This window comes from Athene noctua, chromosome 3 (genome assembly GCF_965140245.1).
Source record: "Athene noctua chromosome 3, bAthNoc1.hap1.1, whole genome shotgun sequence".
NCBI lineage: Eukaryota > Metazoa > Chordata > Aves > Strigiformes > Strigidae > Athene > Athene noctua.
Window position 1 is genome coordinate 6097808 of NC_134039.1, and position 25151 is coordinate 6122958.

The window sequence follows — 25151 nt, forward strand, 5'->3', positions numbered from 1 at the left end:
AATGACCATATTGATAATATACAGAGTAATGCCTGGCTAATTGTTCTTAATGTCACTGGTGTTCTGGGATGCTGAATTTCAGCTGTCAGATGTGTTTATTAGAAGGACAGTTGGACTGTTCTTCTGCTAGTGTAAGTTGGTGCAAAACTGCTGATTTCAGAACACCTACTGTATCTAGCCAAATAAGTTCTTACAGAGCAAAATGTGGAACTGACTACCTGAATAACAGGAAAAAACGGAATGAGTACTAGCACCCTATAAAATAACCAAATATTTTTTGTTTAGGATATCTGCAAACCCTTGAGGTTTCAAAACATGCTAAATATAGCTTTTATATGTCCTTTTCTCTGTAAGGAAGTAGCAGAGATACCAAATTAATTGCTTAATGTCTGGATTTACTTTCAGTGTGAAGCCAGTCTTGTGTTTGAATGATATGTATTTCTTATGTTATAGGAGGATACCCGTGCAGAAAATATTTGCAGCTAACTGTTGGAATAGATTCTGTCTTGTAAGAGCTAATTTTGATAGTAGTCTAACTTTTCCCGGTGTTACTTTATAGATTACACCAAATGCAGATACAGTCAAAGGATATTGGCTCTAATTCTCCACTGTTGTGTGTCTTGTGGAGCTATCTACAAGATGTTCAAAGTGATGTAAATACTGTTGTGAAAGGTGTTTTTACAATCCCTTTTTCACCAAGTGAAAAGGTGAAGCGAAGCATAAGAAAATGGAAAACAGTGGTCACAGTTGTTTATAGATATAGCTTTTATTGGTATAGTGTGTGTTTTTAGTTGGCATTGATATAGTCATCTGTAAAATGGTGTCCACAAGTCAAGAGTAAGAAGTGCTATTTCTAATAAATTCCTAAGTCGGTAAATCATGAGCAGCTAGGCAAAGGGTTATTTAGAGGAAACAGCAATTATGAGAGGAAGGACAGGAGACTCTTAAATAAGAGACAACAATACAACAAGTGTTTCTTCATAGTAATTAAAAAGCAAAAGCAGGAGGCTGAACTACTGGCCATTCCTTTAGAACAAAATCACTGTGTCTATACAGGACAAAAATGTTCAGCTGTACCACTATAATATATTTCAAAAGAACATTATATTCTACTTAGTACTGATGGTCTTAGTTTACATATAGGCATCAATGATTTATTTCAGTAGCAGGCTACACCTACCTTCTCCACGTGTTTCTGACTGATTAGAAACACTGAAACAGCAAAATCCATTGCAGTGTTACAGATTAATATTTAGACATAGATTCTGTTTCATTGTATGCTTTGTACTCACGATTTATAGAATTACATATAGTAAATTAAGAAAGATGATGTTCTTGGGGTGAATATCAGCTGGTATGGGTTCAGTTCCAGTTTCTGACAAGAACTTACTGGTGCCTTTGGGCAATCCATGTTGTATCTTTGTCTTCTATTTGTAAAGAGGCAGTAATTATTGTTTTTATGCTTTGCTCGTGTTCTTTCATTAAAATTGGGCCTGCGGCTGTTAGTGCTTACTTGTAAAAGACCTAGCATAACGGGATTCAAACATCAGTTGGGGCTTATAAGTAACACAAATATTCCCCATAGTGTGTTGGATTTATAATTGTAATTATTTTTATTTTTATTTTTTAAAGCTACTATGTTCCTTGAACAATGGAAGCGTTTGCAGATGAGGTTGAGTTACTTCTGGGATTTAACTGGACTGGAAGAAGAAGAAGTAAGTTTCCTCTCCCTATATATATTACTGTATAAATTATTCTATAGCTGAAGATAGGGATTGATATTTAGAGTTTTCATGAGCGTTCTCCAGCCTGATGTAGTTCATAACTATGTTTTTCTCAATGACTAAAACTGATACAGTTTTGAGTTCCAATGATCATTAATCACTACCTACATCTTGCTAGTCAGCACACTAATTTTAATAATTAATGTTGAAAAGAATTATAACAGCTGATCATTATTTGCTGAGAATACCCATATGCCATTGTACAGAGTGCCGGAACAGAAAGTTACAGGATAAATGCTTTGTCGTATAGATGTTACTTTGTTATGTATAACAAAAATTATCTGTGATGATGATTGCAACATGTCAGGGTAACATAAATAATATTCGCATGCAGGTCTGTGCTGTGTCTGTGATGTCTTAAGTACACATCCTGAGCTCTGAGTACTCGCCCACAGGGCTGTTGCAAACAACAAATGGGGTTGGTTTCCTGAGAACAATTAAGTGCTTTGAAATGAGCCCATGGGGCTTCTAACTGTACCTGAGCTGACTGAAAAGTGTGACATACTTTCTTATTAGTGTTTACAATATCCATAAATTTGGTTTTAGTTCTGTTCTTAGGCATTGTTTCACACGTCATGGCCTATGATCTGTTTAAATTACCAACTCTTGCCAGAAGACTAATTTCTAACTCTGACTAAAGAGAGTACAGTTAGTAGCTGTAAATATCATACTAAGAACAAGTAGACTTTGGACCTTCCATTACATATCCCCTAGTAATAGATGCCAATGTGTCTCTAGAACAGGGTTATATTTAGTAATTCAGAATTGCAGCAATTAGATTCTCTTTTATTCTTAATAGTGAGCCAAGTACCTGTATGAAAAAATTCAGTGTGCCTTGCTCTCTTCATTGACTTGAATAAAATGTGGTCAGGTTCCTGGAAGGTGAGTTGTAGGCCTACCTTGGTTTGATGGGAGGATTCAAATCCATTCTTCATGTTGCAGCACAGTTCCTTAAACAGCAGAGCACATACAAGCCTCCAGCCCTGCTACCTGAGTTCAACTCAAGCAGGTTGTAGAGGGCAAATAACCTAGAAGAAAAGTAAGCTGAATCATGATCTTCATGATGTAGCATGGTGATAATGTTATTCTACTTTTGTCTGTTCCTCAGATAAAAATCATTGGATAAACCAAAAAAATAACCCTAAGAACAGACAGCAGACTCCAGTATTCACTTATTCCATCACTATCCCAAAATGCAGCCTTTAGCAATGCCTTTAGTGTAAGGGAGACCTCACCAGTACTCCTTCACTGATGACTTGACTACAACCTCCCCTATTTTGCCTCTGGTTTCTCAGCTTTTTCTCTATCCAGTTTTCTCTCTATCCAGTTATGACATGGGTGATGCTCGGAGTATAACCCAGTACTCACAGTTTGTAAGTTGTGATGCAAACCAAGTGCATCAGCACATCAGAAATTATCGCTTGTCCTATGGGCAATGTCATACTGCTCCCTGGGAGAACAATTTTGTACTAATTACAGTACAAACTGTGAAGCTGGATAGCAAACTCGGCTCTGAAACGTACTTGATGAATCCACCAGATTTTACTGAATTTCAAGTTCATCACTTGCAGCACAAAATCCTAAGGTTTAGCTCAATATTTGCAAAATGCTGTGAAGGAATCTATAGATTTGTGAGGTCCTGTGTTGAAGACCTCTGAAGTGGTAGAAGTTTGTGGACGGGAACTCTGGGATCAGAAAGAATCCTTTGTTTATGACAAGAGAAGGAGTGCCAGATACATCTCAGCACAAGTTGAGGAACTAGGAACGTAGAAACAGAAAATTAAGGCTGGAGTGGACCTTGAGGGGCCATCCCTTGTGCATGATAGGATCAACTCTACTTAATTCATTATTGAAAGATGTTTGTCTAATTTGCTCTTAAATAAATCCAGCAGTGGAGATTTCACTTCCTCCCTAGACAATCTATTCTAATACTTATCTATCTGTACTGCTAATAAGTTTTTCCCAGTGTCTAACTTAAATCTCCTTGTTAAATGTTCTTTTTTTTGTTGTTCTTTCTTTAATAAAAAGATTATCTCTGTCCTCTTTTCAGCAAAACTCAACATAATACCATATTTCTCTGTCACCCTTTTTTAAAAAAATAAACTAGCCTCTGCTTTTTCAATCTTTGTCCTTAAATAATTTTCTAGATGTCTGTTTATTCTTGTTCCACTCTGGACATTTTCTAGTTGATCCAGCTCTTTCTTGAAGAATAATGCTCAAAATGGAGGTGTCTCTTGTCCTGATATCTTAAGCAATAAACCATGCACTGTATCATCTTCTGTCAGCTCTTGGTATTTCAGCAAAAATGCCGGTTAGATCAGGTTTTGTTCACCTTATATCCATTAGATTCATAAAGATGACGATAAATTTGTAAGACAGATACTGGCATCGTGTTTCGGTGGTGATGAAGTCTTTACAAGTGTTGAATATTATGTTGGAAAAAGGAAAATCGTGTCTGATCAGGTTAGGCTAGAAGGAACTAGAATTGGAGTGCACAGAATCACTTAAGAGAGCAAGAAGGAAAGGGACAAGGAAATATTTTGGAAGTTTTAACAGTTTTAAGAATAGATGGGGTTATTTATTATTATCAATTTCTTTAGAAAGAGAAGTTACAGAACAAAAACAGGGAGGAAAACAACCATAAAATTTGAAGAGCTGAGAAGTACATTGTGAGAATTATATTGAAATAAATGCCTTCAGTGTAATCTTTGTGGACTCTTGACTATAAAATTTTCAGTAAAATTACTTTCTTGAAACACACTGGGCCAAATCTGTTGCTTCAAAAGAGTCACACGAGAGATTAATTTAGTCCATTTATTTGTAAATATCTTGGCAACAGCAGTCTGAGAAAGCAGACTCCCTAAGGCTTGCTTGCATATTTGCAGCTGGCAGCTGTACAGACTTAGAGGATTTGCGTTTGTGCATCTGAAATCTGCAAAAATATTAGGTAGCGTTGCGTATTAGACTGTAAAATAGATAACTGTGTTGAACAGAAGTTGAGAAACTCATAACTAAATGGGGAGGGAAAGAAAAGAAGCAAACCCACACCGGCACCATGAAAACAGACAAAACCTTGGAGATACCCTGAATAAACACTCAACATGTCATGGCACAGATGTGTGTTTGTGTAACCCAATCAAACAGGTTGTACACTTGTTTGTTTTGTTAGCTGTGTGATAATAAGGGATATAACCATCAATAAAGCAGGGGTAAGAGGTGGAATAATCCATACCCTCTTCTACTTGTGAAGGAGCTGGTGAAGAAATACTAAAGGACTCTAATGATGTGGGTAGTAGAAACTATCGGCCTCCCAAGAATCTTCGGAAATTGTATTTCTAAGACCCAGGATGTTCCTGCTTTAGGTTTTTTTGGTGGAAGAGATTCTACTTCATTTTGCCAACAAACCTGTGTAGACTGAAATAGATATGCAATTATAAAAGATGAAATCTTAGAATCTGGAGCAGAACTTGGAAGAATAAATGGACAGAAAGTCCACACTGACTGAAATGTCAATGAGTGGAGGTCTTGTTACTGTTCAAACAGTCATGCTGTTACACTATTTCAGTACAACAGAGAGGAACTTAGGTGTCTGTCTTCATCAGAAACATGTTTAGTGAGTTACAATTTTAAGTGAAAATCCTGTAAAATGTTTGCAAACTCTAATTCCCAAAGTCTCATTCCACCTTTTGCCATTTGATGACTTTGAAAAACATTATTATTGAATGCTGAAGGGAAGACTTTAAGATACCCTGTGGATTATTGCTGAGTTAAGATAAATTAATAAGGAAGGTAGATGGGGTAAGACAGAATTAAATAGCAAGTGGACGTGGTGTCATTAAATATGTTTACAGATACGTCCCATTCTCTCCTAACTCGATCATGGTTTAACTTGATCTTCTTTATTACATTTTCAAATTTGTTGTGATCTGATTAATTTGATGTTTCACCTTGTCCTCCACCTTTCAATTTATAGGAGCAGACTCCTTTTCTGAAGTTCTAATAGTGTCTACTAAAACAATCAGTCTAAGACATTTGTGTTTGCATGAGAAGTGGAGGAGAGAAAAGCAGACTAATAAAATAACGGTGTATTCACAGCTTAGTCATCTTGGGTAAAAGTAATGGTAAAAGGGGTATGTGTAACTACAAAATTTTGTGTTGTCTCAAATCTCTTCTTTCTTCCTCACTACATCCTCAGGTTTCTTGTGCCGATGAGATCTTTAGTTTTGGTTATTTTGCCCAGATGAATTATCTGTCATTTTCCCAATGCCTATTCTGATTTTCCTGTTGGGCTCGTTTTTAGTATTTCCAAATATTTTTGGTAATATTTCCAAATGTTTTTGATCTCTTAGTATATTTTTTTTTTACTAACTTTTCTTGGGTTTTGTCACTCCTAGTGAATCTTCTGTCACCTTCATTAAATTCCTGTTAACACTAATTATTTAGTGATCCTAGGATAGCCCTGATCTTCTGAACAAGTCCTTTCAACATTAGATCTAAGTGCTATATTTAGGAGGATGAGAGTTTTATTAGGATAGTTGGAGAAGGGATGTTGAAAAATGGATGTTATTCCTCAGGCCTTAGGGGAAACTATTTAGTGCCAGCTGTTGCTCCATGAAAGAATTACACATGAAGGCACACTTTAAACATGTAATTTTTAAACTATAAGAACCAAAGCAGGGGATAATTTCTTTGCTTGTCAAGGAGTTCATAAAGATAGATGATTACATTATTTTTCAGTCCAAGACTGTTGAGCTAGAGATGTGCTACAACATGGTAGGATTCTAGTTAGTTTTCCTTTATTTCTCTTCTACCAAACATATCAACATGCTTTCACTTCTTCTCTTTCATTCCTTTTCCATTATAATGACCTCCTGTGTTCTTTCCAGAACTGAATTGTCTGCAAACCTCAAAGCTTCTGATTCCTTATAGGTAGCCTTGATTCCTCAGGATGTTGTGATGGGCCACTCAAAGGTTGGGTCACCCTGGGGTGACATGAGTTCTCTCACCCTGTAGAGCCCCGAGTTCAGAGAGGAGGCTCACATCTTCACGTTCTCTGGTGTAGGTGCAGAGTTGGGCAGTTGCTTGGAGTGTGAAGCTGTGGAGGAGGAGCTGGACTGGGCTCTTTCAGCCTGTGCAGCACATCTCTCTGCTCTGGTGGTTGTTGCCCCGAGCATGGTCATGGCGTGGATAATGGAAAATAGGAGCTACTGGTAGAGGAAAGGAGCAACAGGGAGGAAATTCCTCTTTTCTAATAGTTCTCTGCCTTGACTAGTGCATCCCGTATCTTCATCCAGCACTGCCCCTCTAGGAACAGGGACCATCTCTAGGCCTTTCCTTCTTCCTCTCCTCCTTCCCAGTGACACAGGAGATCCAGGTGGGCAAGCAGGCTTTGCCAGCGACGTGCAGAACAGGCAAGATATGGAGTGAGGGTGGCAGATCTGTACTACAAGGGAGCATTTGTTCTGAGAAAGACAGGTATAAGGGGGTGGAGAGACACCTTCTCTCCCAGTCTCACAAACCCTGTCTGACTTTTTCAGGTCCCCCAAAGTCACAGTACCCCCTTTTTTAACTCTCTCATACAAAGGCCTCTTAAACACCATTGGTTTTTCTCAGCCTTCTTTCTCACCCCCCCTCTGTCCTCCTCTGCTGCACCTAACAAAATCAGTTTTCCTGTGCACTGAAGATGTCTTAGGCTGATTCAGTATTAGGGAAATTAGACATGCTGACAGCCTCCAAATTAACCTGCTATTGGTGTCAACAAGGAGATCAGAATCTGGTCCTAGTTCACGTGGTTGCTCCAGGAACCTCAGTACCACATCATTATGTATTCTCTTGTGTGGGGAAAGAACTTTCTTTTTAAGGAAGTGAGCTTTTTTTTGTTTTAAATTTAAAATGCACTTGACATTTACTTGCGTGTATGAATGGAGGCTGCCATTTTTTTAATGCCAGCTGCATATCTAAATAATGTGGAAATGTGTTAAGAAAATTATTTTAATATACTAGAATAAAGAGGCCTAAATGTAATTTAGTCTTCTCTAAAGTCTTTTATTGATAGGTCATTGATATTTATTCTGTGATTTTTTTTTTTTTCTTTTTTCCCAAGAAGTGTAATTGGCACAGGAAGATTAATCAAGACTAAAATAAGATGGAAGGAGAAGTATCTCTACCGTCAATCTGCAGTGTACTAAACCCAGTGGAATTTATTTCTAAAAGTACTTTTGAACTTGGGAAAAGCTTTTAAAATTTAAGAACAATACTTCATGATACTGTTTAATGAAAGCAAAATTTGCCAATTGTTTAAAATGAATGCAAAGTTTCAGGACTCTTATTTCAGAATAATTGTTTCCTATTCTTTAGTTTTTCTTTAGGCTTTTTAATTTTGTTTAATTTCCTTCGTTTTCACATGCATATGGATGCTTATGAGTAGTGCAAAATTGTTGCAAATGCATGCTGATGAAAACTCTCCCACATTACACCTACATCAAATATCTGATTATGTGGTGTGAGACAATGTTTTATTGATACAAGTTGCAAATGGCCTTACTTTATTGATTACTTTCCAAGAGCACATAACCGTGTGGGTTTTTTTTCTAGATTCAACTACACCTCTCCGGGTCAGAGCTATAGAAATATTTATCATTATTTCTATTATTTCAGTATTATGGAAAACATAAACACTTTTAAAAATTTTGAATCTTGACTTCAAATCAGCGTAACTCCACTGACTCTTTTCAGATCTCATCTTCCTGCTTCTGTCTTACTCTGCTACTTCTACTCCAAGATTAAATTTCTTCTAGGCAGTGTAGAAAGTTTTTGTCATTTTTATGTGTAGGTTTGTGTAAAACGCTTCTGATCTGTAGCTTGTCCATTAATAGTTCATTAAACAATAATGAAGTTCTCCCTATCTCTGTAATGTATGTCTATCCCAACATTTTCAAAGATGAGTGTATTAAGGTAGACATCTTAAGCTGAGATTTTCAAAGGACTCTGAAAGTTAGACATCCAGATTCCATCTGCTCTTCCATTGAAGGTGGATGTCCAGCCTCCTCCAGTAAATGCATCCAAAATGTAAATGCAGGCACCTGGATTATGTGGCACAGTTTCTAGATGAAAATCAAAACTCTTCCTTTCTCTTTAATGTGATTCTCTGTTTTCTAAAATTCATGTTTTTGATTAGGTGGTTATCTATGGATTTATTCACCTCAGTTTATAAAATTAGGAGGCTAGGTTTGTTTGTTTTGTTTTTTTCTTTTTTAATATATTGGCCATGTTATTCTCTGAAGTCTTTGTTTGAAAGATCTAGACTCACAGGGTGAAGCTGCATAACATGCCTTAATAGTTCACTGATACCACTAGGTAGAGATCCCCTCCTTACTTTCATATTACTAATTCTAATCCACCACCTGAACCCACTGATTAAACCTGTGGAGAAGTAATTCCAAAAATAAAGTAGACGGTGTTTGTGGCGGAGGCAACCAATTAATTAGATATATTTTCCCATAGTATAATCAGGATATTGGGCAGGGGAAAAGAAGCACATGGGTTAGGAAGACCCTTCTAGCTATAGTAACCCATTAAATCAGCTCCTCTGAAACATTCAACCTCATTTATAGATTGCAACCGCATAGCAGCTTAAGCCAATCTTAACTCCACACTGCCATGGTGCTGTTATCCCAGCCATGCAGTCTTGTTCTTCCTCTCACATGCATGCTGGCAGTTGTACAACTGAGTTGTGAACAGTTCAGACAGCTGATAGAGCTGAAGGGTTGCTGGGAGTATGAGGGGTAGGAGTTTTTATCCTGGTCATACCATGCAGCTGCATGTGCCCTGATGACAGTGTAAGGACAGAAATGGAAATGTGTGGTTAGTGCAAGGTGAAAGCAAGTCTGAGAGCATGGGAGCCCAGCCTTAGACTGGCTTATGCTGCTGTGAAACTCAAGCCATTAAACTCAAGCCTCAAATGTAAAAGATTTTGAGTACAAAATCAACGTTCATGTTTCCTTCAAATAAGTTGTTTTAGTGAACATTCCTGGCTGTAAATGCAGTCATCGGGATATTTATGGAAAACAATTAAAATAGGCACTGGTACGGCTGAAACAAATTAATAAAGACTGATCAAATATTTATGGTCAAAGAGATTTTTAGTTCAGGTTAGCTAAAGTGTGTATTTCTCTGCGTTAGAGAGGAGCCAATCCTCTAATCTGGATCATGGTTCAATTTGAAAAGTTCACAAAGGTTTGGAAAGACAGTAGTTGGTCAGAATATACACCTTTAGGAACAAGATAATTCCGGATATTATAAAATGTGTGTTATCTTGATTCCCATATATGTGCTTTAAGATATTTTAGGCAGTGTACTTTAGAACGCTATATAGAGTCCCGTTGTTTTACCTCATAAACCAGGTTGCCTGTAAGCCATGGGTTCCAGGTGCACAGAGGCTGAAAGGAAGAAAACTCCAGGGAAATGAAAATTCCAGAAAATATCATAAATAGCCAGTGCTGAGAACACACTATTTCATAAACAAAAATCTGATCTGATATTACCTGGAAGACTGGGCTATTTATGAGACATCTTTATTAAAATGGGAGAGACTGATAGAGACTTGGAGATCTGGCATGCTGGAAACTTTCTTGCCTTTTATTCACTTACCTTTCTGGTAAGTGAAAGACAGGGAAATTAACGATATTTGCATTCTATCAAATAATTCTGTCCATGGGATTGATATAAGTACTATGTTGTAAGTTTGATCTAGAGTTCAACTTTGACAGCTACTTGCCCACTCAATCATAGATCTCAAATCTGTGACCTCTGACCAGCTGTAATAGGATGAACCTACAAAATGCTTGTCTCTTTTGTGCATCAGCAATCTTCTCTTTTAAACTTCTCTCGAAGTTTCTTAGTATCACTGTGGTGCATAATGTGTAATACGTAGCCTTAGACCAATGGCAAGTTCAGAGTCCAGCGTCTCATGATTTTAATTTTGCTTAGAAGAGAAATACCTTATCTTAGTTTGAGGAAACTGTTGAATTCTGACCTTGCTAATCTGTAGGATATTTTATCTTGAGACCATGATGTTATGACTTGTGAAACAGCTACTTTAGATCAGATTTAAAGGATTTTGCACTGTTTATTGTATTTCGTTTTGTGAGAGCTACAAATCTGAAATACGTCCAAAGTACACTCAATCTTAAATATCGACAGAAAAAAATTTCCATAAACATGCTCCCCTAAAGAGTGCCTCCACAGGCAAGTGTTCCCACTGTTACATATTATCAGACAAACCAAGAAAACAGTGCCCAAAGGGGGGAAAAAAATCCCTTCTTTAAGAATTTTTTTTTTTTTGAGAAGATGTTCTATGTTTCTATAGTGGCTAAAGTGAGGGTCTCAGCCCATGACTACTTGATACTACCATAGGATAACTAAAACAAAAAACATAAATAATAATAAACCAGACATTTTAAATTTTCTAGAGTCCAGGTAATATTATATCAAAGTTAGAGCAATAAGATAAACTGGAAGTTGTTCCACGGGCAATGGGGTGATGCTCTATTTTAATGGGCTAGCATCCAACTTCCCAGCTGGGTTTCTTCTTTAAGTTTGTCAGCTCATTTGTTTCAGCAACAACTTGCCATGTAGTAGAATAAGTAATTTTTAGCAAAATTTTCAATGCCATAGTTCAAGGGACATCTGGCTTCACACAATTCCACTTCCTGATGTAGAAGTATTTAAATGGGTTGAATTTTAATTAAATAATGAACAAAAATAATGATGCTAAATTCTGCTATAATTACCCACAAACTGTGATATCTTGATATTGCAATGTCAGCATTTATTGTTTGGTCCTAGCTTAAGGTCACTTAAAAATCTGACGGCGTATTTCAAAATTTAGTTTTGTGGGTAATCCTCTAAAGCACTACTACTGTTCTTGCTCAATGGAAGCAAGCAAAGGCAATCTATCTATCTGGCAAATATATTTGCATAATATGCCTTATGGGTTCTTGTGTTTTAACTATTTCAGTTTTATGTTGCTTTTAGAAACCTTTGATAGTTGAGTTCCTATGTATTTGTACAGTGGCTTTTGTCTTTTAACATCCCTAAACTTGTAGTAATGTTATCCAAGGTTTTGTTCTAATTTTACATAAATCAAGTTTATTACGCAAGGGATCAAGACTGAAAAGATCGTGAACTTCTACCAGTGATCCCTTCATATGTACTGAGATGTAAAATTCCTTGGATGAGCATCCCATTACTAGGACATTCTAAACAGATCATTAGTGTGAATGACAATCTGTTCCTTAGACTTCTCCCCCTGCTACCCACTGTGTCATCATCATAAGAAACAGAGGGTTTTAGTCCTTGGTTTGTAATAATTAACCCTCTTGCAGCAGAGAACAGCTGGGCTCTCTGTTCTGTTCATTCCAAGTTTCCATCTTTATTTAGGGCAGCAGCTGGATTATTCCAGTTTTCATTTGTAGAAACCTTCTTTCCCACCAGTGTGCACTGCTTTGCTGCTCTACTTACGTTCAGCATATTAGGTTATCCTAATATGTTCAATGAATTCGCTGTGTTTCTTTGACTTTTCTTAACATGTAAAACTGAAGCAATAGGTTGGCTTATTTTTTGCCGGTAGCTCCTTTGGTCTCTTAATCTGGGATAGTTGCTAAGGTTCTATTTTTTCTTAGCAATCCAGATGTGTTTGTCATGCATGCTTTGTAAAATTCCATTATCACTTTCTTCCTAAATCAAGGAAAAATCAAAGAGAGCTTGGTTCACATATATTCTTATCAAACTGGATCATTACCTACACAGCTTTAATTTGCAATGTATAGTGGATACACATGTTGTATGTTTGAGGCAAATCCTGGAGAGTGTTCTCAGGGAAAATTCCCACTGACGTCAATATGAGTTTTGTCTGAGTAAAAATTTCATGATTTGGCTCTTCGTTTTCAGGATGGGAATTATCATTTTCTACTCTGAGCACTCATTTGGCCTCAAAGTACCTTGGCTCACATGGTTTTCAATAAGTGTCTGGCAGCTGTACTGGCAAACTTCCAGCATTGTGGGATTCATATTTATCCCTACATGGACATTTGGCCTTCTTCAAGTCATCACAACTATTTCTAGCTTATTGTCCTAAGTGTAGAACTCTTCTCATTTTCAGACATATAACTGATTCTGAATCACACTCTTTTTACATTGGAGTGGGATTGTTCCTTCACATCCATCTATATATGATCAGGATCAAATATCTCTAAATCTGTACTGTAAGAAAATGCTTCATGCAATATACTCCTAAAAAGAATATACAGATACATGCATTTCATGAAGCGTTGTGGTCTGTTCAGTCAAGGGTAAGATGACTTGGCAGATTCAGTGAAGACAGATCAGCTCATTTTCCAATCCAGATGTAGGTGTATGAAATGCAGTTAAAAGGACATTGAAATGTCTTACTAGGAAAACTAAACATGACCAAATTTGAACAGAATATGTACTCAAAGCCAAACTGCCAATATCAAAAAAGTAAGTTGCAGTACAATGTTTTGCTTGGCATTTTATTTTCTCACTCTGTTTCCTTTCAAGCCAATTTTGAAAAGTTGTTCTGAACTCTGGCAGCTGCCCCTGGTGTCCCAGAATGCTTTGCTTAGCAGAAAATAAGAAAAAAAGGAAGAAAGCCAATTCAGCTCTGCAGGTGCTCTCATCGTGTGATTAGATCTGTTTCTTACAGCTTCATTTATCTCATTTCCCTACTTTCATCAAGCTGTCTCCTCTCATGTAGCCATCCATGCCTGATGCCTTTATCCTTCCTTCATTTAAGTCTAAAGATGTTTCTTCCATCTGACCTCTGAACCTTATCAAAAGAAGCGTGATACAAATTAATGCAAATCAACAAGCTAGTGAAAACTTACAAAACATGAAGATATGTGCACTGACCACATCTTTAAACAATTTTTGTTGTACCTTTGCCTTTCCTTTCCCCATCCCGCTCACCACCCTTTCTGCTGCTAATCAGCTTTAGTAATGTCAAAGATTCCCCATGCCTCATGCTTTCCTGGAGTTCCATATATAGCACTTTTTAAGTATTATATTAACAACAGTAAACCTTGTGACAAGGAGTCTTATAGCGATTTCTGAACTACATTCATTGTGGTATTGACTTTTTCGTGAGGCGTAAGTAATGTGAAAGAACTCTGTGATGCAAAGAGTGTCGCACTGCACCCTTAGAACATGTTTTATTGATTTGAATCGTACATAAAATTACAAGTATAAAACAATCTGTCATGCTAGCAGTTTCATTATATTTGTTTGGTATGGAATCATAGCGCTAGAGTCTCAGGGGCACAGCAGTACTTCAGCTTTAGAGAAAAAAATGTTCCTTCAAGTCTCTCATGTTAGTACCAGACTCCCTGGGCGAAGTAGAATGCATGTACCATTTGTGGGACTGCCTTTAGGGCAGACATACATATGACTTGTTCATAAAGTTCAAAAAGATACAGAAATATTAATTTAAGGCAGTTATTTAAGTGGTAGTGTGCTCACGTTTCTGTTCAATATGCCAGGACAATCTCATAATCAGGATTAAAAATACATTGGAAGTCTCACTGTGTCTGTGTACTGGTGTGCAACAGAGAATGCTCAAGATGGTGTCTTGATGTAGTGAGAATATTACAAATAACAAAAAAGAGAGAGAACATGTATCCCCAAGGAAGACTGCTGAAGTTCCATGCAACCCTCGTTCTATTGTCCACGAGGATCAATTAATTTTTTAAAAATGTTTTTTATTCTCTTTATGGCTATCAGATTAATCAAAAAGTGTTAGTAAGTCAATTTGGTGACTGGGCTAATAAGCATAAATTCTAATTATAGTAAGGATAGATGGTAAGACCAATGCCATAGGAATAGCCTTTTTGTAGGAGGCATCAAACCAAATTCCAGGCTCTGAATGAATTCAGATCTTGGCAGGAATGAGGACATACATGGCATTCGTCTTTTTTATGAGCTACTCTCTTTAAAATTGTAGTAAGTTTGTGCTACCATGCTTAATTTATGCTCTAATTAGGAAAAGAAAAATGTCATTTGCAAGCAAACCTTGAAAGGGGTGATCCAACAGCCTAAGAGAGGCGAGGCAGCCCCGGGTCCAACCTGTATTCCCAACAGACCCACGTACGCAGAGCACACATATACACCACATATGTGCATATATACATGGCTAGCCACACAGATTACACGGACAGACACGCAGAGCAGGCACAAAACCACGGACAGCACAACGGCCTCATCCTGCTCCTCTCCCAGGCTGAGCAGGATGGGGATCTGCTAGTGAGAATATATTTATGTGTATATGTACAATGTGGATCCCCCCAGCAGCTGGGCTCAGTCAGGCTGCCCAGTAGTTGCCCCTGGGCCCCAGTCCCCCCAGTTTCTGGCACCCAGAGGTACAAGCCCACAGTGCTACAGTTGCTCACTCACAGATATATCCTGCTCCCCAGAGCTGGCTGGGACTCGTCTGGTCCCTCAACACCCAACCCACCCTGGTCTTGACCTTGAGGACACACAGACACACACACACTCCAGAGTGAGTGCAGCTCCAGTTGATCGCACTCCCAGAGACCCCCGGCCCTGTGGTCTCGCTGGCAGTTGGCTGGGACTCCCCTGGTTGTCCTGATAGCCAACTGCACCGTGGTCTCATCCTTAGCGACTCACACCTCCCTGGCTCCCAGGCACTTCACCTACTTGCCAGCTACTCCAGCTTGATCTCCACTAGCACTTACATACTCAGTCTCACACCTGCACTTGCTCCAGTTGTTGGTGGTCGGAATTCCATCCAGACCAGCAAACTATTTACATGTGACCAGCCCTCTTCATCCCCTTATCCCTCTATTTGTCCACAGTTTTTCCTCCCCAAGTGACCTAGATCTCTCCTTTCCCCAACTTTGGTTTCTCCCCTAAACATCCCATAATAAATCCTGTGCAATCCCTAAATGCTATTCCTCTGCATCCCATAATGTATCCCATACCTCTAGGCAGTGATCCCCCTCCCCCCCAGTCCAAGAGGTGCTGTGGTATTGAATCATCTTGATGGCTTGGATCATGGATAAGTGACCAGAACTACTTGTTGTTTGGTTTTTTTTTTGTTTGTTTTTTTTTTTTCTTCTCTTAATCACTATCACACATTTGGTTGTTTTTTTTTTTTTTCCTTTTTCAGGAGCATCCCAGACCAGAGTATGAAATCAAACTGCTGCAGAAAAAGCTGAAGCATAAAAACATCACAGCGGAAAATTCAAATGAAGTAAGATGCAACTTACTCTTTTTTGCTTATATTGGATTTGTGTTTTGTTCCATTGGGATTATCTTTTTTTTTTTTTTTTTTTTTTTCTGTCTCTGATGGATAGTTTGCAAAAGGCAAAAGGCACGTTTTGGTGCTCTCAATCGGTCTTGTAAGCTGCTTGCTAGGGTTCTGGTGTTATACAGCCCTGCAGTGCCATTGAAAGGCTTTGAGGTCATCACTTTGCTAGCTCTGCAAAGTAAAGCAATTTGTATAGGAACATAGCTGACAGGTGGTTCAGGATCTAATCTGTAGAGTGATGGATGACTAGTAAGATAATCACCACAGGAATTGTTATAGCAATGACCTAGAATTTCAATACTTTGTGGACAGTAGAGAAAACAGGTTTTATTATAGTGATTTCATTTGCATAGGTATCATTGGCATCTTTAGTCATGTTGCAGTTACACAGTTGTGCAGTTTTGATAGCATGTCCAGTATAAATGAAAAATAATTAGTATATCATTTTCAGATTGAAGTGTGTTTAAGCTTTCTATGGCTATTTCAAACCTAAGAACAAGCACTTTTTTCCCCCATTCTCCTCTTGTAAATTGCTGGTTGAGGCCTATGTCCTAAGCACTTATAAGTCATTAGTAGACTTTGTCAGTTAGGCTTGGTTAACCATTGCTTATTCCATGCATGCCACATGTGCCAGCAAAGCCAAAGCATTCCAAAACTACGTCCAGTTTCCAGGTAGAAGGAAACAGCTTAATTTGTTTAAACATTGAGAACCGGTATCTGAAGTGGAGAATACTCCAGTTTTCAGCTGGGTCCAAAAATTTAGCCTTGAAGCTTATGAAAGAACTTAACTATCCCTTTCTTCTCCTGATCACTGTCATGTTTGCAGTGAATCTTTGATCTCAGTGAGACTGCCCAACCAAACTCCACAGAAGACTTGCCCAATATGAGCAGGGACTCGCACGGGGCAGTATGGGGAGGTCTTCCCTTACACATTACACAGTTCTTTAGGCTTCCAAGTGAAGGATCAAAGACTACAGAACACAGATAAAGCAGCTGCTGCTGTTCAGCTTTTTCCGACTTTAAGTGAAATCTGGAAACAAGTCAGTGATTGATGCTGTAGAATATTAGACTTCTGTAGTCATGAGGCAGTGTTGGATGATTATCTTAAATGAGACACAGAAATCGCAGCATGATATATTAGACAATAATTTAAGGTAAAAGAGCAATGAAAAACGCTAAGAGCATAGATAGAAAATGAGGAACAGTGTAAAGGTCCAACGCTATAAAAATTGGAAGAACTCCTTTCAGACATCAAGAAGGGAGAGGATTTTCTGGAATATTTTTTCTCCAATTACTTTTTGTGCCCATGTAGATGGAAAAATAGCACTGAGAAAGAAAATATTTGCTTCAAGTTTTGGGTGTATCTGAATGCAGACTTTCTCCTATGTCCTTATAAGAGACAAAATCCTGTTTTGGAAATTGATGTAGGCATTTTGACCTGCAAACCTCCTGAGTTTTGATGATATCTAATTCTGAAATAATTCTGGAAAAAAAAAAAAAAAGTGTATAGAGTCATTTAAGTACTTTCTGGAAAAGTTTCCCATAGTCATCTCAATCTCTTCTCTAAACTTCATTAAAATTTAAATTACATTGACATTTGCCATCAAACAGATACTCATAGGGAGCAAACAGGTTTTTATACAGCAGAATATTTGATTTCGGTTGATTAAGGTAAATTTCTAATAAATGCACTCATCCTGCAACATAGTGACTACCATTTCTCCTCAAATTACTGAAATATATTTCAAACATCTGAGCAGTTTTTCATCAGTCAACATTTTGCTTACTTCATTCTGTTGCGATCACTTTTTTGATTTCCTTCAAATTCTTTCCAGCAAGCAGAACATTTGTCCGGGTTTGGAAGATGTGTTGCCCAGTGGTTTATCCCTTGACGTCTTATGATATTATAAGGACATGACATGTTTGTGTGAGACCTGCCGAAGATGAGAACGGGCAGTTTGTTAATTGAACTGTTGTGTTTAGTATAACTGTGGAAATGTACCACTACATTTTGCTTCGGAAGTTCCTGAAAAGTTGGACGTTAAAACTGATGAGTATATAAGACTGCAATAGTTCTTCTGCCTAATTTTTAGAGGTTTTAATCTTTTCTTTCTCTTCCTTCAGATGGCCGTATATTATGCTCATTGCCAGGCCATTAGCTCAGGAGTTTTTGCATGGCAGGTTAATATTAAGGAACAGGTTTCTGTGAGGTCTCTGGCTCAGTATTTCTGTCTTGTTGGGTCAAAGCCAGGGTACAGGACTTTGTCATATTAATAGTGCAGATCTAGTGTTTGGACAGGCATCAAAGCAGAGGTCTCTCTGTAGTTAAAGATTCGGTCCTCTTAATTTCTTGGTTTTGTATGAATACGCAGAAGCCTGTGAGGTCTCAGTCTCATCACATCTTGGTTGACAGTCTGTCATGGCATAAGTTTCTCTGAAGTTCTTGCCTGAGTATTTTTAGCTAACTAGTCTAATCTAGCATATCTTTTGGGTGTAGCTGGTCAGCAACTGTAGCGTGCTGTGTTGATATCAAAGGACACGCTCTGGCATCACTGCCTAAAACTTCTTATTGCTTATCTAATATGAAGTCAGAAGTCTCCAGTTCAGCAGCTGTGACTTCTTGGGATAGAAATGATGCCAAAGCTGCGGCGATTGTGAGAATACTGATTTAGAGCTTACTTGAAGGCATATATTTCTATAAAATTACTGGCTTGTTTCCAGTATGTTAATTCCTCTGTTCCGGTGAGGATGTGACTAGCTTTATGGCAAGAAACTGAGCTTTTATGTGGAAATCTCTGTGGATGGTGCAATTTTTTTCCTTGCCTTATTCCAACCAGGAGTCCTTGTGAAGTTAATTGGGTTATTTTTGCCACGAAGGGATAGGGGTTTGGTTATGGGCTGGTTTTGTGATTGCAGAAGATAACTGACACCACTTACTGTCTTAAATGAAAACTTGGGAATACCTGTTAAGAGGAAACCTGCTTCAACGTACAGCTTTCCTTGTCTGCTGTTGAAGTCATTAACTTTAATGAGTGTGAAGATGCCCAGCACCTGTCAGACCAGTAAACATATGAGTCACTCTACCCAGGCAACAAATTCCAAATCACCTTGATGAGACTGGCAATAGAAAGTATTACAGGTCTAATGTATTACTTGCCCAATGGGGTTTGTGTTATAGGATACAGCTTTCATACAAATATTACTTAGGGTATTTAGGCTACTGTAATGAACAAAGAACAAGATTTCAGCCTACACCACCCTGTGTGGTTCAGGCTGTTTTAATAAATATTTTATTGGTTATTTTGAGAGTGGGAAAGAAACTGTGAGGGCTCAGAGCACTTCACAAAAGATTGGTGTGAAGTTTCTCTTGCAATAACACACCTAGGTTCTACTATTTCAGTAGCAAATACATTTAAAGCTAAATGAGTAAAAAAAATTACATTAAATGCCTCAGGTTAGGTAGCAAATGCATAAACAGATAGTCCCTATAATTTATGACATTTGTTCAGAAAAATGGTGAGTTTTAAGGGACTGATTCTGGAAACCTGCAATGAGGTGTCTTATAATCAGTAGCACTATTTGATTCCTTGTGATCACATAAATAAAGGCTTGCAATGTAGAACTTCTTGATTCATGTACATAAAGGCTTCTTTATCCTGGCAGCAGAGATGGAGGCGTATGTGTGCGTGTATGAATGCATGTGTCTGACAAAACATTCGTGAAAATATGGCAGATGCAATTTTTGCAATAGAGCCATTCATATTATTTTTGTTCTTGTTTAATGCACCATAACATGGAAGATGTGGATAGAAATATTTAACGAATAGGGTAAAAACTACTGTATCTGCAGAATGTTAACTAAAAAAAGGTGTTGAAGAGTTGTAATCTTCTGACAGGTTGTTCCTCTCTCTGTGCAATAATAATGTTGTCAATGGAAATACATGCAGGTCAGGAAATGAAGATTGGTCTTGTGCCTGAAAACATGCAGATGAGGCTGGATCCAACTCTCACTGGGGCTGGTGGAAAGAAAGCCTTCCAGTCATTTCTGGGAGAGATGGATCAGGCCCTGACTCCTTTTCATTAAGTGTCCAGCTGATCTGGCAAACGTGACGCAACATCATATATATTCTTATCTTTCATATTTGGCAGGAAACCAAGTAACTTATTCTACATATTTCTCAAGGAAAATTTTCTTTATAGAAAATTTCTCTTGGCTCGTGTCCTCTAACTTGGAGCAAACCCTGGGAATAATAGAATCTGAAATTCTAGCTTGCCTTTAATTTTAAATATGAAAGTGGCAGAATAAGTTATTTAAATTTTTAATTCAGCTGGTAATTGAAACTAAATAAATATTTCATTCTGAACCATTGTTTCAGTTAACAACTGAATTAAAGCAAGCTTGGTTGGAGAGGAAAATCTCTAGTGTAAGGATGACACAGCTAAATATAAAGTAGAATTTTATATTGCTGATGAATGCTTTGTCTAGATATTTTAAAAATTTCAGCATTGCAAAACATGAAATGGTAATTCTTGCTAATAATTGGTTCCTTACCCAGTTTTGCATAAGCAAATCTCCCATAAGGCCTCAGAAACACTTCAGGTGTTGGACCCACTTCTTTACTAATCAAGTCCTTGATCAGAACAATTAAAAAAATACTTAAAAATAATGTTAGCTGTAACTCTGTAGAAGAAACCAAGATAATTGATCATAAATACTAGGTTGAACAATCAGAACTGTAAAAGAATTGTGACTAAACCCAGAGTTCCTTAGTCACTAATATTGACAAAATATATTTTAGCATTTATTGGACCTTAATATTAATGTTATAAACCCACCAATTTTGATCTAGTATTTCTTAAATTGGCCGGTGTCTTTCCAACCTCTTTCATTGCTTTACTTTGACAAATAACTTCACTTTCCAAGCATATGGGATAGTAAGAGAAACATGTAGTAACTGTTGGGGTTTTTTTTCCAACTTATTCCTTGCATCGTTAACTTTTGAAAATAAAAAATGGAGAACGAGTGAAGATGAATAAGAACACTTATGACAATAATTTTAGAGAGATTCTGACTCTCTCTGTTGTATCAATATGTGGCTCACTAATTGGATCAAGTCACATTTGATGGGTAAATGTTCTAATTCTGATTATTTTAATGTTTATTTGAGTTCTGAGTTACACCAGTTTTATATCAGAGTATTCATAAGCAGAATTTGTGTCTTCAAAAGACTGCTGACACGGTCTCTCGGTGTGTTCTTATTTAGATGTGTGGGTTCTTTGACTATAGTGTATATGATGTGTATTCTATCCCTATTGTGGTCTTGGATTTTGGTTATATTTGTATGCAACAGTATAAAAAATGCAGCTAAAAATGTCCCACTTGCTCCCTGTATCTGAAAATCTGAGGTAGGGTTTTCTCATTTGTATCAAATAAATGAACCCAAAGTATAGGCGCAGTTCTGTGCTCCAATATTTAGAATTATATTCCATGCAGCCTTCAGAAGGAGGTAGCTCTTCCAATACTGTGCTATGAACAAAGAAAATACTTAGAAATATATACTATCATAGAAGAATTCAAGTTGGAAAAGCCTTTGGGATTTTATCTAGTCCAAACTCCTGCCCAAAAGCGTGTCAGCTATGGTAGCAAACCAGGTTGCTCAGGATATTATCCAGTCAAGTCTTGAAAACCTGCAAGGATGGAAATGGTAAAATCTTTGAACACTGCCTGACTGTCCTCATGGTGTAAAAGCTTCTCGTGATATCCAACCTGAACCTCTCTTGTTTCAGTTTATGCCCATTGTCTCTTCTCCTCCCAGCGTGCACCACTGTGAAGAACCTGGCTCTCTCTTCTTGATGACCTCCTTAAACAAGCTAAGAAAGCCCCGTTCCTCAGCCTCTCTTCATGGGACAAACGCTCCAGGGCCCTGTGCTAAACTCGCATAAATTGGGCAACGTATTTTTTTCTACTGGAGGGCTCAAAACTGGACACAATATTTCAGATGCAGGCTAATGAACGCTGAGAAGTGGAAATAATCACTTCCCTGGATCCTCTGGTTAAGCCCAGGGTGTTGGCCTTTTCTGTCAGGGCACATTCCTGCCTCATGTTCAGCTTGCTGTCTGCAGAGACACCAAAGGGCCTTTTCGGTAGAGTCAACTATTGCAAGGAGTTTTCCATTTCAAAGGCAAGTCTTTGCATTTGTCCTTATTGAATTTGATGAGGTTTGTATAGACCCATTCCTTCAGCCTGTCCAGGTCCCTCTGGATGGCAGCCATGCACTTGATCATATTGTTTGGTCTCTTCCGAATCTGATGTCATTTGGAAACTTGATGAGCAAGCATTCCTTCACCTCCTCCAGGTCCTTCTTTAAAAATGTTAAACAGGGCAGTCCTGGTATAGACCCCAGCAGTTCTCCAGCTGTTACAGGTCTCCAGGTAGAGTATGACTCGTTAGCTAATACCCTCTGAGCCAGGCCATAGGACTTGCGTTTTGCTGAAGTTAAGACAAATGACATTGACGAGTCTCCTCTCATCCACAAGTCTAATAATTTTCTAACAGAAAGCAATCGGGTTGGTGCATCTCGATTCACCTTTGGTAAATCCATAATGACTATTTGCAAACACTTCTCCTTTAAGTGCTTGGAAAATAGTTTCAAAACCACTTTCCAAGAGACCAAATTGAGGCTGACTCCTTGATTGTCCTTTTGTCCTTTCTGTGAAGATGAATAAAAAATTGTTCTTTCTCCAGCTGTCAGGGCCATTCCCTGATCTCAGTGTCCTTCCAGAGATGATAGAGATTAACCTTGCTCCTCTAGCTTCCATTCCTCTTCTCCAAAGTTACAGGTAACCAAAATCACCGCTTATCTTTTCTAAAGGAATAAATCATCATCGTTTTGTCTAGACATCAAAACGGTGTTTAACGAGGAATACTGGATGCTTTTTTATTCAACGGTTGGAGGCTGAACAGCGAAGATCAGAACCAGGATTTTAAGAAAAAGGTAGTTTACGCTTATGAGACTTTCTGCCAAAATAAAAATCAGTGGTCTTTTTCAGAAGAACTTTGAACCTAGAAATGAGAGAAGGCAGGGCTGCTATTTGTTGGTCTTATTTGTGTTACTTACTAAGATTTTGGCTCAAGGAAATATTCTTTCTAGGGCAGCACTATAGCTTGTGTTGTTTAATCATGTAACTGGGACTGAAGCATACGATTAAAGTTAAGCACATGCCTCAGCGTCCCGAATACAGATACAATTAAGTGCTTTTTTGAATTGAGGCCTAAGCTTCTTATTGTCAACATTAAAGATGATGCAGGTCTCTTTCCTATTAAGCTGCACAGAAAGACTCATTCCTACAGGTTGTATTCATCAGTACTTAAAATTAATGGGTATTCTGCCTGAGTAAGTAATAAAGTATTAGTCCTTAAGTCTGCAGTTACTGCAGATGACTTACTATCACATTGTACCCAGTTAAAGACTATAATAGCAGGTTAGAGGGTTACAGCAAAGTCTCAGTTCGAAAAAGAAATCTCCAGAATTCTTCTGGGTTTTAATTTAATGCAAATACTTGAACTTAAGAAAAAGTAGAGTATTTCCCTTTCCTGTGTGCTGGTGACAAACTCCTGTATCTTGGAGTACATTTTTTACCTTCTGTTGAGCATATTTATAGGGTAAATTTAATGCTATTAATCTCCAAGGTTAAAACAGAAGCCCAGATTTGAGACAAAATTTACACAAATTGGCTATGGCAACAACAGTCAGTTAAGTTACTTGCCAGGAATTTTTTTATTTGATACATACTGAAATCCTGTCTGCAATTTTTAAGAAATAAACTGCATTTACATTAAATTCCTTTGGGCATCCATCCTATGAAGATGAAAATTCCACATACTCCAGGCTTAAAGAGCTAAAAAAGTCAGTTTGAACTGCTCAACTACTACAGCTATTACCATGCTTAGTTGAAAAATACTTGCCTGCTGATCTGCTCATTTTCATGATTCTCTTAATTAAGGGATAAGATTGGAAGGTCCTACACATCACAGTATTTCGTGTAATAGATAAACCTGAACTCAAGTCAACTTTTTCTCCTATTGATGTCACCTGGGCATTGTACAACTAAATTTAGGGAGAGTAGACATTTAATTATTAATACACAATGCCAGATTCACTGCTTCTTTCAGTCTCTATTGTTCATGTAGTGAAAATGTAAAGCTTGTTTGGATGTGTGGACTAATTTAACAGTTTCCAAATGCATACTCTAAGTCTAGGCTCAGAGACTAGTGCATAGCTAAGGATATAATTAAAGATGGAATATTACATTTTTAAATAGTGAAAAGAAACCTCTAGTGCATCTTCTGTTAAGGAGTCCACTGAAAGATGATGGAGTGGTATCTATGTGCCTTTAGCTATTCCTTTGTAGGTAAGCATAACTATTCAAAATTCAACCTGCCACATGATTTTGTTTTAAATTTCCATGAAATGAAACCAGAAAAATTAAAGGAGCTTTTTTGACTCTCTGATGCCAGAGCGCAAGAACAGTTTTGAGGTTTACTGCTATCTTTGGCCCAATTGCCAAATTTAGCTAAATTCTTATGATTAAAATTGGTCTCACGTTTAAAATGGCCACCTTACTGGCATGGCAGTCTGTGTAAACCCTTCCCCTCCAACCCCTCTCCCTCTCAAACAACAATGAAGATCATCCTGATGGGTTTAAGATGGGATGGTCCTTTGAACATCAGTCTGGAATCTTCCATAACCCATAGACACCAGTCGCCATCCTTTCTGGCATAACAAATTACAGTGGCTTAGAGAAAGCATAGACAAGTGGACCAAGTGCTGCACTCCGTTTTGCATCATTTGGACCTGATTTTTCTGTTCTGTGCTTGATTTTCTAATTGAGATGAATTGCCTGGAGAATAGGTCAGACCTCATTTCTTATAACAACTTAAACACCATTTTGACAGTGTTGATGCTTGTCTTTCACATTGCAAATAGATCTTGAAAAATTAACCTTCTCTTTTGAAAATAGTT

At 37.8% G+C, this 25151-nt stretch overlaps 1 protein-coding gene across 2 annotated transcripts in view; it reads left to right on the forward strand.

Moving 5' to 3' along the window:
- The window catches only part of ANO2 (anoctamin 2), a 197933-nt gene that overhangs the window by 82550 nt on the left and 90232 nt on the right, over nucleotides 1-25151 (forward strand). For both annotated transcript variants that reach the window (XM_074901830.1, XM_074901831.1), the window contains exons 13-14: nucleotides 1633-1715; nucleotides 15988-16071. In XM_074901830.1, coding sequence (XP_074757931.1) covers nucleotides 1633-1715; nucleotides 15988-16071 — 167 coding nt within the window. The remainder of the gene's footprint in view (nucleotides 1-1632; nucleotides 1716-15987; nucleotides 16072-25151) is intronic.